The following is a 16,078-nucleotide window of genomic DNA, read 5'->3' as shown; positions in this document are numbered from 1 at the left end:
TGAATATTTCACTTCTCCAAATGCAGATAATTACAGGGGGGTTGGCAGAGAGAGGAAAGTTCCCTAGGTGTTTGGGAAGGGTTGATGGAATTATCCAGGACTCTTGCTTCATATTGCAATCCCAGGATCTCTGCTGGGAAGTACACTGCTCAGATGTTGGGTGAGGAAAGATCAAACTCCATTGCGATGACCTCTAATTGCCTATCAACATGGCTGTGTCCCATTAACGAAGGTGCAGAAAGGCTGCAGATATCTATGGAGCTGTCATTTTCTCCCTGTTAAGAGCATGGGGTATTGCAAATATAATGCTAATTTGCCTGATTTTTACCTTGATTAGAACAAGGGCTCTAAAATGCTCTGAAGTGTCATATGGACTCATCTTTCTCTCCACGGATGCTGCCAGACCTGAGTTTTTCCAGCATTATGTTTTTAATCTCTCAGATGGTTATTCAATGATGTGTTCTCCTGTTTTGCAGCTTGACCATTCTAGATGGAGCTGCTTAGTGATGGGTTGATAACTTGATTATAAAATGCACAAATAACCATTGGCAGTTACTATAACTTTCAAAGGCAATAAACTTGGATGTTTGCAGCTAACTAGTGAATTAGTCTTTTCCAAGGACTCTTTTCTCTCTCTAGGTCTTGGAGCCCTCTCTGAGGAAAAGGTACACTGACTTAGACCGCTGGTTCACTACATGTGTTAATCAGCCTCCATTCCAGAAAGTACTAGGAGAGATGACATTTTACGAGCCAGCTGTCCAGTGTCCAGGTAAGGAACAATGGGTAGGGGCAACCAGGTGCTGCTGTTGATGTACTGGGGAACTGATGCACACCCTCGTGTTGCTGTTTGATTATGGGTTAGTACCCTCCCAAAAACACATTTTGCTCCGGTTGCATAGGTAGGAGTCCTGACTTGCATCTCTCTTTTTGAAGAGGAGATTTGTTCAATACCACCTACTTTCATACGCAGTCTACTTTTTAATTAATTTTATTCAATTAAATTCTCACTCTGCCTGATAGGTTGAATAAGCAATTGCAAAATCTGGTGTACTGGACTAGGGTAGATGCTCTCTATAAGAGGAGTTACCTTTTAATTTGATGTGCTGAATGGCTGGCTGCCTGTACTGCTTGTAACACTTTTTTCCTATGTGTATCATGAATTTGGCCAAACTCCATACTTAAACTTCTCATTTTCCCTATATTCTACTCGTCCTTCCCACGTTCTTTGCATACCATTGTGCCAATCTCCTGTAGCTCTTAGTTTCAATGGGACATATGCACAAAATTGTTAGTGCAGGAGGAGGCCATTTGGCCCATTATGTCTGCACCAGCTCTTCAAATGAGCAAATTCACTTTGTGGCATTCTCCTACCTTCTCCTGTAATTTATTGTTTTGAAAACCTTACCCACCCACTGATAAATTAACTGGCCTATAGCTGCTGACATTGTCCTGGCACCTTTTCTTGAATAAGGGTGCCACATTTCCCACTCTCCAGTCCCCTGTCTTTAGGGAGGATTAGAAGATTATGGTAAACCCTTCCACTATCTCCACTCCCACTTCCTTTAGCAACATGGGATGCAAGCCATCTGGACTGGACCAGGTGACTTAACCAAGAATAACCAGCCTTTTCCAGTACCACCTCCCTCTCAATGTGCACCCCATTCATTTGTCTCTACTGATTTATTTTGTTAGCTTCCACTTTCTTAGTCAACATGTTGCAAAGTGCTCACTAAGTACTTTTTGCCTCTAAACATCTTTCCCTAATAGGATCAACTCCACATCCTACTAACATGTAAGTAGGTAGTAAATAATTTTTGGGTTTCCTCTTATGTTGGCTGCCATTCTATTCTCATACTCTTTGCCTGTCTTAGTTTCTTCTTCATACCAACCCCGCGCCCCACCCCACAACCTATTTTATTTAACCTGCTGCTTGAAGAATTTGCCTGATGTGCATCATAGACTTTGTTTCATCATATTCTTTTTCTTTCTTCACATTCCCTATCTCCCCTATATCCAAGAAGCCCTGGCGTTGGTCCACTTGCCTTTTGCCTTGTTGCAATGTACCTAGCCTGCATCTGAAATGTCTTTCAAGATCACCCTTTGTGTTTCCCATCAGTCTTCGTTTCCATTTTGCCCTTCTGATCACATTGAGCTCGACTCTCTTCCGATTTTGGATGCTTTGCTTTAACAAAAGCAAGCAACAATCTATAGAGTCAGAGGTTTACAGCACAGAAAAAAGCCCTTCAGCCCATCGAGTCTGCGCTGGTCAGACAAGTACCTAACTATATTCTAATCCCATTTTCCAGCATTAGGCCCATAGCCTTGTATGCCATGGCATCGCAAGTGCACATCCAAATAGTCAAATATTATGAGGGCTTCTGCCTCTACCACCTGTTCAAGCAGTGAGTTCCAGATCCCACCACCCTCTGGGTGAAAAAAATCTTCCTCACTCTCTCCTCTAAACCTCCTGCCCCTTACCTTAAATCTATGCCCCCTGGTTATTGATCCCTCCACCAAGGGGAAAAGTTCCTTCCTGAGCACCCTATCTATGTCCCTCATTATTTTATACACCTCAATCATGTATGCCCCCCCGCCCCCCCATAATCTCCTCTGCTCTAGGGAAAGTAACCCCAGTCTATCCAATCTCTCCCCATAACTAAAACTCTCCAGCCCAGGCAACATCTTGGTAAATCTCCTCTGTGCACACTCTAGTGCAATCAGATCCTTCCTATAATGCGGATTCCAGAGCTGCACGCAAAACTCTAGCTGTGGCCTAACCAGCGCTTTATACAGTTTCAGCATAACCTCCCTGCTCTTATATTCTATGCCTTGGCTAATAAAGGCAAGTATCCCATATGCCGTCTTAACCACCTTACCTATCTGTCCTCAAGGGACCGGTGGACATGCACACCAAGATCCCTCTGAGCCTTGGTACTTCCCAGAGTCCTACCATTCATCGTGTATTCCCATGCCTTTTTGTCCTGCCCCAGTGCATCATCTCACATTTATACAGATTAAATTCCATTTTTCATGGATCAGCCCATCTGATCAGCCCGTCTATATCCTCCTGTAATCTAAGGCTATCCTCCTCACTATTTACCAATTTACCTGTCATCCGCGAACTTACTGATCAACCCTCCTACATTCAAGTCTTAATCACTTATTAACCGGAATCAGCAAGGGACCCAACACCGATCCCTGTGGAACCCCACTGGACACAGGCATCCAGTCACCAAAAACACCCCTCGACCATCAACCTCTACTTCCCGCCGCTCTGCCAATTCTGGATCCAAATTGCCTTGGATTATGACATGGTTTGAGAGAACATCTGAAATTCTTGTCCCCTTCCCACCTGTCTGCAATCGATGGGCTTTTGAGAGGAAGATGTGTTTTTAAAAACCAGTGTGTGGACAATTTAAATCAGCAGCAAGGTTTTGTCGGTTTAAATAAAGAGGATTGTTTATTTACATGCTCACCCTGATATCTAATGCTCTGGCACCCTCAGTCAGTCAAACATTTGAGGTAAGTACAGTTGTGGAGAATAGTACACTTTTTTTTACAGTTTAAAATTAATAGCTCATAATTCACATGTCTGGAAAGTACACATTGCAGGCCTGATGAAGATATCCTCACTCCTTTAGGGTAGTTTAGGTGAATTCTACAGCTGAAGTTGTACGCTAGTCATTCCAGGATTCTCTTGGAGATTTGCTTTCTGCAGGTCAAGAAGCTAGTTGCTTGTAGTCTTGGTAGCAGGAGATTAGTCTTTTTTTTTGCTTAATCTTTGTATCCATTCCCTCCATGAAAATCTTTAGGCAGAAGATTATATTGATGGACTCATAGGAACTCTGTAATGTTACAGCCTCTGGTTCTTAAAGTATAGGTGTCATCAGCCTATCTGCTGCTGCTGTCCCTAACTTTCTGCAGTCAGCATTTTAAAGATTACAAAACAGACAAACATGGCTGTCTTACCACGTGATTGGACACAATCACTTCTGTTTCCAAATACAATGATGGTCTTGGGTCGATTAGCCACATCCTGGTTTATTGTTTCAGGGAGTTTACCCTGAGGGTGCTAGGTTAATCACCTCTGTTTCAAAAAGACCCATTCAATTCAGGAATGTCTTCTGGTGGACTCTAGGATATGTGCAATTAACACCCAGAATCCCAACTGGTCTTTAGGGTGTAGCCAGAGCAAGTGTCAGTTCTTGAGCACATTGTTTTCTACTTTAAAAGAAAAGTTGGTTCCCAAAGATTCCATGCTGAGAAAAATTTATATTTTAAGTTTGACCATGACATGCCTTAACTGGGCATGACACTCACTCCATTACCAATCTAAACCTAGTGATATTTGTGTAAGAGTGATCATTATATGTCCCCCACAGACACTTGGTCCAATGAATTCCCAGCACCAGATCCAGCAGCGTCTCCTTTTCTGTTGGACTGAGGACATACTGGTTAAGGTTATCATTTAAAATCATGAGGGGTCTGAACTGAATAGATAGGGAGAAACTGTTCCCATGTGTGAAAGGATGGAGTAGAAGAGGGCAGCAATTTAAAATAATTGGCAAAAGTGACATGAGGAAAAACTTTCATGCAGCAGGTGGTAGAGGTCTGGAATGCACTACCCTGTGTGTGGTGGAGGCAGGTTCACTTGCATTCAAAAGGAATTATAACATTGTTTGAAAAGGAAGAAAGTGCAGGGTTACAGGGAGAACACAGGAGAAGGTGAATTGATCTTTTCAAGCTAGATACGATGGGTCGAATGGCCACCTGTTCTGTAGCAATTCTGTGAAAGTTATCCACATTTCAAATTCCTTTACTCAGATATCAATTGGCATTAGTGTTAGAGTAATTAAAGTCCTAAAATATTACCACAACATCTGTGATTTCCCTGTAGATTTGCCCCTCTATCTGTTTGGAAGCCTATCGAATACCTCCAGTGTGATCGTACCCTTTTTCTCCAAACAAATGGATTCTGCCTTTGTTCCCTCAAGGATACCTCCACTTGCCAATGACAGTTGCTTCCCTAATCAGTATAACCAGCCCATCTTTATTGTTCCCTATCTTTTCTGAACACTTCTTTTTATATATCCTTGAATATTAAGTACTCTAGCCCCCACCATTTTTAGGCCACATTTCCATTATTGCCACTACATCATATTCTCATGTCTATTTGTGCTTGAAGCTCACCAACCTTATTCACCACATCTTAACTTCATGCAAAGTAAACCTGCCTTTGCATTCCTTGTTCTTGGTCCACTGCTATCTCGAGGCCTCAAGGAGCAAAAACCAAGGTGTGGGAATATAACTAGCTGAGGTCCTAATCCTGCTCAATCCTGAATTGTACTGAAGCCAGATGTTTAATATCAATAATGACTAGGTTTTTAAAACCTATTTTGTGTGATGTACTTTCAAATCAGTACATTAACACCTTGTTCTGAAATAAATCCTGTGCAAACATTGAGGTTTCTTCAAGATTAAATACCTCACACATTTAGTTATAGCTGTTTTGGTTTTTTAAGTCTGAACGGAATGAAATGATATTGCCCTGGGTAAAGAGCAGCATTTAATCTTCCAGTGGAGCTTTTATCTGTAAGAACCTGCTTAGGGGTTGGTATATTAATCTAGCTAAAATGTATGTTTAATATTTAAATTTGGTTTATTTGAGTCTCAAGCTCTTGATCCAGCAGGTGAATTAGTTCATCTGGATTTCTATAAGCTGGTAATATTTGCGATGTGTGCAGCTAATATTTAGCTTTGGTTCAAGAGTCCTGTGGAAATTTGAGGCATTGGGTTCAGTAGGAAAATGACAGGTAGGTAGCTGGCTGGAGGGGAGGGGCAGTGATGTCACTTTCTACAGCAAAAGATTCATCCTGTATTTATTTCCATACAGCCACAAAACTGCTGGAAGCACGAGATGTCACCAAAAAAGCTTCTAGGGTGGAGACTTGCTTAGCCTCAACTCCCAAAGGTAATGGATCCAATGAAGAGGAAGTTGGTAGAGTCAAAACTGGATTGGATAAAGAAATGTCTGCAGTGGAGGTCCACCCTGTAGGATCTTCAGCTGAGGGTGGACCAGTTGGTGTTGTAGATCCTCCTCTGAAGCACAGACCAGCCAAAGTTGAGAATTTAATAGATGCATCAGAAGAAGAGCTCTCTGCAGTCTGTGCCTCAATGGAGGGTAGAACAGAAGTGAGGTCAGTAGCTGCCTCTACAGAGGCTAGAACCACAAAAAAGGAAGGTGAGGATAAGGGGAGTAAAGAGAAAACTATATCTGACATCCTGGTAGACCTTTCTGAAGAGGTAGTCTACGTGACTGGTAAATTCCAAGAGCAGGGAGCAGCTAAAGAGGCTGTAGTGGGAGTCCAAGAGGAAGGAATTTCTGGAGAGACAGAATCAGTTGAAATCGTTAAGCTTGAACCTGCAGTGGATGGTTCTGCAGAGAGCACTACAGCAGGAGTCACTTTAGCACCCTCTTTGAGGGAGGATAGATTGGGTAACATTGTGACTTTGGTAGACAAATCGAAAGCGGTACCTTTGACTGAAATCTGTACAGCAGGAGGTTCTGAGGAGCAGAACCCAATTGAAGTAAGCCAGCCTGATGTGCCGAAATGTTACGGAGGAGCTGGAGAGGTAGCCGCTGAGGCCAGGATGGTGAGTGCTTCTGGAAAGGGCAGTTCCATTGACCTGAAGATGAATGATTCTAAACCAGATGGGCCATCCAAAGAGCAAGTCACCATAATGGGTTCATCTGAAGATGGACTGGCTCAAGAGGAGGCTGTAGCTGAGGTTTGCCTGGCAGGATCATTGAAAGAGGCCAGAGCAGTTTCACTGAACACACCAGATCCTTCTGAGACAGATTTAGCATGTAAACAGGAAGCTATTGGTGCAATATGTGCTTCTAAGGGTGATATGCCCACAACTGTTGATGTGACCCTGCTAGAAACTTTGAAAGAGCAAGTCTACATGATTGATCCATCTCTGGAGCATGGATCAGTTACAGCAAGTGTGGCTAATGCACCCAAAGATGATGGAACGGCAAAAAGTGGTACAGTGGATAAATTGCAAGGAGGCAGACTGGCAAGAGAGGAACCCATGAGGACTCCCAGAGCACATGGTGATGGATGGGACTCCACCAAATCGGCTGACCAGTTAAAAGCCGAAGATCCTTTTGCACACTTGCCGAAAAGGTAAGCTAGTGTGTTGTGTGGAGTCAGTCTCATAGTCTGGTTTATATTTGGTCAGTTTTTAAACAAAGCTTTAATATTTATACCATGTCTATAGGCACATCTCCTCCTCCTCCTCCTCCTCCTCCTCCACCTCTAACTTGCATAGCAAATGTAACTGCAAGTTGCTGTCCAGTGTTCATCATCACTGTCTTATGGTAGGTTAAGTTGACAGCCTTTCAAATTGCTTATTATCCATGCATTGGCCAATATAACTGTCTCTGGTTCATTGCGCCTTTAGCATGGAATAAACCAGCATTATGCCTGTGCCAGCTCTGAAATCCCAAACTACTCTACTCCTGAGCGCTCATCCTTTTTGAAATTTAATCTAACCTTACCATGTAACTTCCTCTTCCCAGCTGCACCTTACGGCAAAACATTCCACGTTATATTCGCTACATAACTTTTCTCCTAATCTCTCATTTGGTTTAACGCTACTCTGCCCCAGCTATTTACTTGTATAAATGTATTTGAACCTCTTCCAGTATAAATGTAATTCTCTTTAGCTCTGAAGATGGGTCATAATGACTCAAAACATTAATTCGTTTTTCTCTCTCCAATGTCTGACACCTTTGTGGCCATCAACCAACTTTTTATCCATACTCTTAATTTCCTCATACAATGGACTGAATCTGTAATCTGACATCCTTGCCAACTTGCTTCTGAAAATTGGTGCATTGTGTATTGAGGGAGGTTGTACACAGACATTGGTGTTGTGGTAGTGTCACTGGACTAGTAATCCAGAGACCCAGGTTAATGCTCTGGCAACAGAAAATTTGTGACTAGTCCAGTTCGATTTGAATTAGCTCCTGACCTTTTTACAGCCTTGGTTCAAACATGGATAAGAGAGCTGAACCCCCAAGGTGAGTGACTGACATAAAGGCAGCATTTGAGTGAGTGTAGCATCAAGGAGTTAATGGGAATTGGGAGGAAAACTCTCTGGTTGGAGTCATACTGAGCACCAGGAAGATAGTTGTGGTTGTTGGTCAGTCATCTCAGCCGCAGGAGTTCCGCAGGATAGTGTCCTCCAACCATCTTCAGCTGCTTCATCAATGCCGCACCCCCCCCCCCTCAATCATGAAGTCAGTAGTGGGGAAGTTCGTGGATGTTTGCTGATTGTGCAGCCAGCAAACATCCAACGTTCAGCACCATTCACAACTCCTCAGATACTGAAGCAGTCCATGTCCAAATGCAGCAAGACCTGAACAATATCCAGGCTTGGGCTGACAAGTGGCAAGTAACAACATTTGCACCACACAAATCATCAGGCATTGACCATCTCCAACAAAAAAAAGTCCAACCATCGTCCCTTGACATTCAATGGCATTACCATCATTGAATTCCCCCACTATCAACACCCTGGGGGTTGCCATTGACCAGAAACTGAACTGGACTAGCCATATAAAAATTGTGGCTACAAGGGCAGGTCAGAGGCCAGGAACTCTGTGGTGAGTAACTCCCCTCCTGACTCCCCAAAACCTGTCCACCATCTACAAGGCACAAGTCAGGAGTGTGATGGAATACTTCCCACAACACTCAAGAAGCTTGACACCATCCAAGACAAAGTAGCCTGCTTGATTGGTACCACATTCATGCCTTCCACCACCAACACACTGTAGTAGCAGCGTGTACCATCTACAAGATGCGCTGCAGGAATTCACCAAGGCTCCTTTGACTGCACCTTCCAAACTCACGACCATCTAGAAGGACGAGCAGCAGACACCACCTGGAAGTTCCCATCCAAGTCACTCACCATTCTGACTTGAAAACCTATTGCTGTTCCTTCAATGTCACTGGGTCAAAATCCTGGAACTCCCTCCCTAACAGCACTGAGTGTACTGACACCACATGGACTGCAGCAGCTCACCACCACCCTTCTCGAGGGCAACTAGGGATGGGCAATAAATGCTGGCCCAGCCAGTGAAGTCCACATCCCGTGAATGGATTTTTAAAAACAAAGTGAAAATCTCATCACTGCTGATGGAATTTAAATTCAGTTGATAAAATCTGGAATTAAAATCTTGTCTTGGTGGTGATGAGCATGAAACTGTTGTTGTTTGCCTTTAAACCCATCTGGTTTGCTAATCTCCTTGAGGGAAGGAAATCATCATCCTTGCCCAGTCTGGCCTACATGTGACTCCAGGCCCACAGCAATGTGGTTGACAGCTGCCCTCTGAAATAGCCTAGCAAGCCACTCAGTTCAAGGGTAATTAGGGATGGGCAACTAATGCTGGTCTAGCCTGCGACACCCACATCCAGTGGGGCTCCTTGGGATCTGTACTGGGGGCATGGCCTCTGATATATTTATAATTGCCTTTTTTCTTTTGGAGGGAAAGCTGTATATCTAGGTTTACTGACCCACTAAGTTAGGTGGCACAGTAATGAAAAGGAGCATCACTAGATTTAAATGAGTTGTCAAAACTCTGGCAGGTAGGTTTGAGGTCGTATAGGTTGGGCCTTCATAGGGTATTTCTAAACAGTGTCGATAGGAACTGAGGAGCTAAGAGATTTTAGATCCATATACAGAAATCACTTAACAGTGGACGGTTTTTTTTTTAAACAAGACCAACATTCTATTGTTTGCAAGCCTTTGGAGATGAAGCTAATGTCAGTTACATAAAACTCTGGTCAGACCCCATTTAGATGACATTCATTTCTTTTGCTGTGCATCATGAACCATATATTGGCCTTGGAGGGGGTGCAGTGCAGATTCACCAGAATGACCCCAGGGCTAAAAGGAAACATTGAGGAGAGGCTGCAAAGGTTAGGCTTTTATTCCCTTGTGTGTAGAAGATTTAAGGGGTGGTTTAACTGGTGGGGAAGGGTTATGATGAGCAGATAGTTCCTTTTGGGGGAGTCCAGAATAAAGGGGGATGTAATTTTTTAAATTGGACGTTCATGGGCTGAAGGTGGGAGGCGGTTTGAGTAGTGGCAATCTGTTGTAGCTGGGGGTTGATTTTGAAAATTTCAAAACTTGTGCTGAGCAAGGGAACTGGGGGGTTACAGAACCAAGTTGGTAAATGGAGATAAGATGCATGATCTGCTCGATGGTAATAGGCCTAAGGAGCTGACTAGCTCTCACCTGTTCCTATCTATTGTATTCCTCTATACCATCAGTCACATCTTTAAAAGTAAATTAATAACTCTATGCTGGCTGTCCTTGATTCTCTCAATTCTTACTAATTTACTTGTATGAACATACAAATTAGGAGCAAGAGTAGGTCACTCAGCCCCTTGTGTGCTCCACCATTTGATAAGATCATGGCAGATCTGATGGTAACCTTAACTCCACATTCTCACCTACCCCTGATAAGCAGGGGGTGAAAGGTTATCAAGAATGTCTAGCTCTGCCTTAAATATTCAGATGCTGCTTCCACTGTCCCTTTGAAGAGTTGCTCTACCCTCTGAATTTCTCCTCATCTGTCTTATGTGGGTGGTTTTAAACAGTGACCCCTAGTTCTAGATGCTCCCACAAGAGGAAACATCCTCTCTACATCCACTCTTTCATGACCCCTCAGTATGTTTCAATCAAGTCACCTCTTACTCTTCTAAGCTCCAGTGGATACAAGCCTAGTCTGTCTAACCTTTCCTCATAAGGCAGTCCTCCATTCCAGGTATTAATTGTTTATAGATTTTAGAAGTTTGCCCATTACTAACATTGGACAGACTGGAATATAGTTACCTAGTTTGACCCTGCTTAAGCAAAATGCCACTTGAGGATTTTGATCATGTTTCTGGACTACAACCAGATTCTGGAAATGAAGGGCCTTGTTTTAACACTCACTGGGAATTAGGTGATTCAGTATTAATCCTGTTCTGTCTGAATGATGTGTGGACTGTCTGTCCAGTGTGTACACAGGTTGTTCAATATTGAATGTATTTAATTGCATGATAACCTTACTTCTCTTGTTTTAGTGCCTTTGTTCTGGATGAGTTTAAACAGAAATACTCAAATGAGAACATCAGTTCTGTGGCACTTCCCTATTTGTGGGACCATTTTGACAAGGAAGGCTGGTCAGTTTGGTACATGGAGTACAAGTACCCTGGAGAACTCAACTTGGACATGAGCTCAAATCTAATAGCTGGTTAGTAAATAACTGGGGAGCAGTACTGAAACTAGACAGGGGAGGTGTAATCTGATGTCAGTTTGCTTTGAGAATGTGGTGCTGTCATATATATGACTGCATGTCAGTTGCCAACTATCCAGGACAAAACCTGGAGTTTCCAGGAATGAGTAATCTCTTATGCAGCCCTGGAGAAAGATCACAGGTATGTTAATAAAGTTGTTCTTTGGTAGTATTTTTATAATTAACAAATGTTCAGAGCCCTGCAAAACATTTGCAGTGAAATTAAGATATTTATTGCAAAAGTGCTCCCTGTCAGTCCAAAGGCTCAGGAGGAGTGGTGTGGGCCAGACTCTGCCCACAAATCAAACCATTAACCAGACAAACTCTAATATAGATTACAGGTGGAAAGCAAATCTTGGATCATCCATGAATTACCCAATTTGCTAATGAAGAGTCTGTTTGTTTGAGAAGGCAGGGCATCATGAGAATTGAAGTTGGGTGACCAATAGCAAAAGTAGAGATGTGCCTGAAGCATGTGGTGAAATCTGTGCGACCAACCAGAGTTGCCTATTCATTGGTGTTTCACTGCCTGTTTAGCTACCGAAGATAATCTTGGATATACCTGTCCCATTTTTAATGGGGAACAGAGGTTCTAATAATTCTACATTTTAAAACGTTTAAATGTGGCAGAGCAAGTATTTTTTTTTTTAAGATCTGGTTGCAAACTTGCCCACAAGCATTCTATTGAATAAACAAGCTAGTAGCCTGTTCTAATCAGTGTTGGACAAGACTTGGTAGAGGTGCTGGACTACATCTTCTGTGATTAAAAGTATAGGTATTTGGCATTGCCATAAGAACCTGGAAATTCAAAGCACAAGCTGAGTTGAAAACTGCTGATGGCTTCCTCGAGCATTCCTTGTAGAAATTCGTTGACCTTTGCTAACCTTGGTTTCTGACTTGTCAAGGTTAATTACCTAGACTAAAATGTGGCTTAATCAATGAATTAAGATGGAGGAAGAGTACTTGTTGCTGACAGGGTAGCATCCTGTACTGTGAAGAATTCTTGATTTACTGTTTAATTTCTTGCAATCTGACATAGGGCTGTTCCAGTGTTTGGATGGGCTACGGAAACACAGCTTTGCTAGCATAATCCTCTTTGGCACTGACTGTGACAGCTCAATATCTGGAATTTGGATTCTGCGAGGGAAGCAGTTTATTTCTGAAGTAAGAGCTTGACCAGTTCAAGGTTTTTTGATTTTTTAAAAAATCCAGGATGTCACTGAAAAGGGGAAAGTGATAAATTGGAAGTGTTTTTCTTTTCCAAAAGTTACCCCTGTCCTGAAGGTGCTGACTTGTGAGAAGGATATGATTCTTGTGTCAACTGCCCTTCTTGCTCTATCAATTGTTCTTCATCTAAACATGAGTATGTTGGCAGCGTATTTAACCTTGAAAGATTCAGTCACTTGCAACATTATTTCTACGACAACTTACTTTTATATAGCACGTTTTAAGGTATTCACAAGATCATTATAAAACAAAGTATGACGCTGAGCTGCTTGAGATAACAGACCAGGTGACGAAAAGCTTGATCAAAGGAGATTATAACAAGCATCGTAAAAGGAGGAAAACTGGTGGAAGGAGGACATTCCAGAGCTTGAGGCCTAGGCAACTGAAGGTGTGGCCCCCATTGGCAGAGTGACTTAAAATCTGTGCAAAAGGCCAGAATAAGATCAGGGCAGATGAGGGTTGTGGAGTTGGAGGAGATTGGAAGGGGTAAGACCATGGAGTTTGAACAAGGATGAGAATTTTAAAATAAGACTTTGTTTGAGCAGGAGCTGGTGTATGTCAGCAAGCTCAGGAGTGATAGGGGAACTGAACTTGGTGCAAATTAAGACATGGGTAGCAGAGCTTTGGATGATCTAAGTCCTAATTTCTGAAAATCTGCGAGACCAGCCAGAGGTGTGTTGGAATAGTTGAGTCTGGGGGTAACGAAGGTATCAGTGAAGGTTTCAGCAGTGCATGAACTGAAATGGGGGTGAAGTCCAGGTGCTGGTAGCCTAACGGCTTCAGGTAAAAGTGAGTGGAAAGCAGTTGGGAGAAGGCACCTCCATGCTCTTCTCCCCCATTCCTTCTTGCCCCAAGACACTGAAGCCCACTTGTGTTCCAGCTGAATAGAGAACCACCTTTATCAGTAAATGTCGAAGCTGAGACCTTTCTAGTTAGGCTCGCTCTCCTGGGTCAGTGCCTTTTAACCTTTTTTAATAAGCCACCGAGTGCAGACATTTGTGGAAATGTCTCAGAATGAAATGGGTGTGTCAGTCCTTCCTTCTTCTGAGGTCCTCCAATCCATCTTTTTTACTTTTGTCACTCTTCAATATGCTGTGTGCTTAATTTTAAGCTGTGTTCCCTTGTATTCACCAAAGTGATCTGAATGGACTTTAATTCCCTGTGGTGTGAACATTGCAGGTGAGGGGAGAAATCAGGAAGCTGCAATGAAAGTTTCCCTCTGATAGATTGACTTTAGTTACTGTTATTCTGCAACTCTAAAGTACCTTTTATTGACAATATCCCATCACATGGTTCCATTCACCATCTTGATTCCTGTCTCTACTGTCTTGCTGTATTTGTGCCACTTGGCTTCTCCAAGGCATGGGTGTGGCTCATAATCCTGCATGTTGTCTAACTGCAGTCCTGAGTTCCTGTCTGTGTGGTTATCTTGTGCACTTTGCCATACAGAATTCATACACTTCCTCCATAAACTGTCCAAGGGCTACTGGTCTGAGGCTGCCATTCACCAGCTCTAATTATAGTTTTTCCCTCCAGTTAAGTGAAGACTGGCAAGTGATCTGTGAGCCGTATTCCTGGAAGAAGTTGGATGTGGACACTGATGAATGCAAGGCTATGATTAATGAGTACTTCATGATGAAAGAAGCATTCCAACATATGGGAAAACCCTTCAGTCAGGGAAATATTTTTAAGTGAAATGACTTGGGATGACTACACACAAGTTGCTGCCCTTTGTGAACCCTTGGTCTTTTGCACTACTCGACACTACCTCACTGGTTATTGTACCGGCACTGTATAAACCCAGGGCTGACCTGCAGCATTTGAAGAAATTTATAAATCCTAATAGCGGAACAAATAATAAAGCATTTGAAAACTGACCTGTAGTTCATTCCTTTATCTCACTGACGATCAAAGATTAACCAAGATATGAAATCCTCCTCTTGCACATTGAGGGACAAATGTCTTCATGTTGCTTCTCTGGTGAAGAGAGAAGGGAATGAATGGTGTCACTTAAACACAAAGCTGTGCTCTGATCAGCAGAAAGGAGACATGAGCCTGACTACAAGGGACTTTAAATCTGCACAATGTGCATATACAAGTGATAGATTTGGGCCTGGGAAGGACTGAAATTGAAAGAATCTGGATTTAATCTCTAACCAGAGCAGCCCTGCTCTGTTCCTTGTTAGAAAAATGTTGTAGATTGCCAAGCAAATAAGTTTCCAATTAAATTATTTTTGGTAACGGAAGGGAGCCTGTTGCATATCCCTCTCTGGTACAATTCTCTAATTCAGGAATTAGAGACAGTGAATTGCAGCCAGAAAACTGTACTTTTTATAGATTATTTCTCTTGTGCCTTTCTTTCAAAGGAAGTACATGAGTTGTGGAGATGGCAGGATGTTTGGGAGGAGCTCCTTGCCCTTTAACCTGCTGGGAGCTTGACAATGGGGGGTGGGGGGGGGAAAAGAGTGTGGGGAGGATAGAACTGACCAAAGATGCTAGCTGGAGCATTTCAGTAGGACTTGGAGGCCTTTTTTTGCAGGACTTGTAAGGGCTGGCTTAACTTGTGGCTGATGCCTTGTCATTATATTTTCCTTCACACCATACACACGTGTACCAGGACTTAAAGGAACTTGATTAATTTTTCATCCATTCTTGATGCGGCTGTTAAGAGGACAGTCAACGTTTGGTACCACTTTGAGTTTCCCTCAAGTGCTAATGGACTACTCTTTGAATCATTGCTGTTGAAGGTATACTCTCAATATTGTTTAGGCAGCTGTATGATTCTGACGCAGTGGCAAGGAATGGCAATCATATCACCAAGTGAGCGTCAACTCGCAGACACTTCCTCTTGCCTCCCCCGGACCATGACCCCACCACTGAACATCAAGCCATTGTTTCCAGGACTGTTACTGACCTCATCGTCTCCTCTGGAATTTTTCCTTCCACAGCTTCCAATCTGAGTCTCCCAACCTCGGACGGCCCGCTTCTACCTCCTACCCAAAATCCACAAACAGGGATGTCCCGGCAGACCGATTGTGTCAGCCTGTTCCTGCCCCACGGAACTCATTTCTTGCTATCTTGACTCTTCTCTCTCCCCTTGTCCAGTCCCTTCCCACCTACATCTGTGATTCCTCTGACATTCTACATATCAACAATTTCCAGTTTCCTGGCCCCATCCGCTTCCTCTTCACCATGGACATCCAATCCCTCTACATCTCCATCCCCCACCGGGATGGTCTGAGGGCTCTCTGCTTCTTCCTCAAACAGAGGCCCAAACAATCCCCATCCACCACTACTCTCCTCCGTCTGGCTGAACTTGTTCTCACACTGTACAATTTCTCCTTTAACTCCTCTCACTTCCTCCAAATAAAAGATGTGGCTATGGGTACCCACATGGGCCCCAGCTATGCCTGTCTCTTTATGGGGTATGTGGAACATTCCTTGTTTCAGTCCTACTCCGGCCCCCTCCCACAACTCTTTCTCCGGTATATCGACGGT

The 16,078-nt window shown here is 43.2% G+C and overlaps 1 protein-coding gene across 1 annotated transcript in view; it reads left to right on the top strand.

Annotated features, from left to right (window-relative positions):
- Positions 1-14,457, top strand: part of LOC121272524 (elongation factor 1-gamma-A-like) — a 40,614-nt gene extending 26,157 nt beyond the window's left edge. The window contains exons 6-10 of the mRNA XM_041179139.1: positions 640-769; positions 5,894-7,190; positions 11,142-11,311; positions 12,393-12,504; positions 14,104-14,457. Of these exons, the coding sequence (XP_041035073.1) occupies positions 640-769; positions 5,894-7,190; positions 11,142-11,311; positions 12,393-12,504; positions 14,104-14,275 (1,881 nt within the window). The 3' untranslated portion in view covers positions 14,276-14,457. The remainder of the gene's footprint in view (positions 1-639; positions 770-5,893; positions 7,191-11,141; positions 11,312-12,392; positions 12,505-14,103) is intronic.
- The last annotated feature ends 1,621 nt before the right edge of the window (positions 14,458-16,078 follow it).

The sequence above is a fragment of the Carcharodon carcharias genome, chromosome 34 (genome assembly GCF_017639515.1).
Source record: "Carcharodon carcharias isolate sCarCar2 chromosome 34, sCarCar2.pri, whole genome shotgun sequence".
Taxonomy (NCBI): Eukaryota; Metazoa; Chordata; class Chondrichthyes; order Lamniformes; family Lamnidae; genus Carcharodon; species Carcharodon carcharias.
Note: the sequence above shows the minus strand (reverse complement) of the source record. Positions and strands in the feature narration are given on the sequence as shown.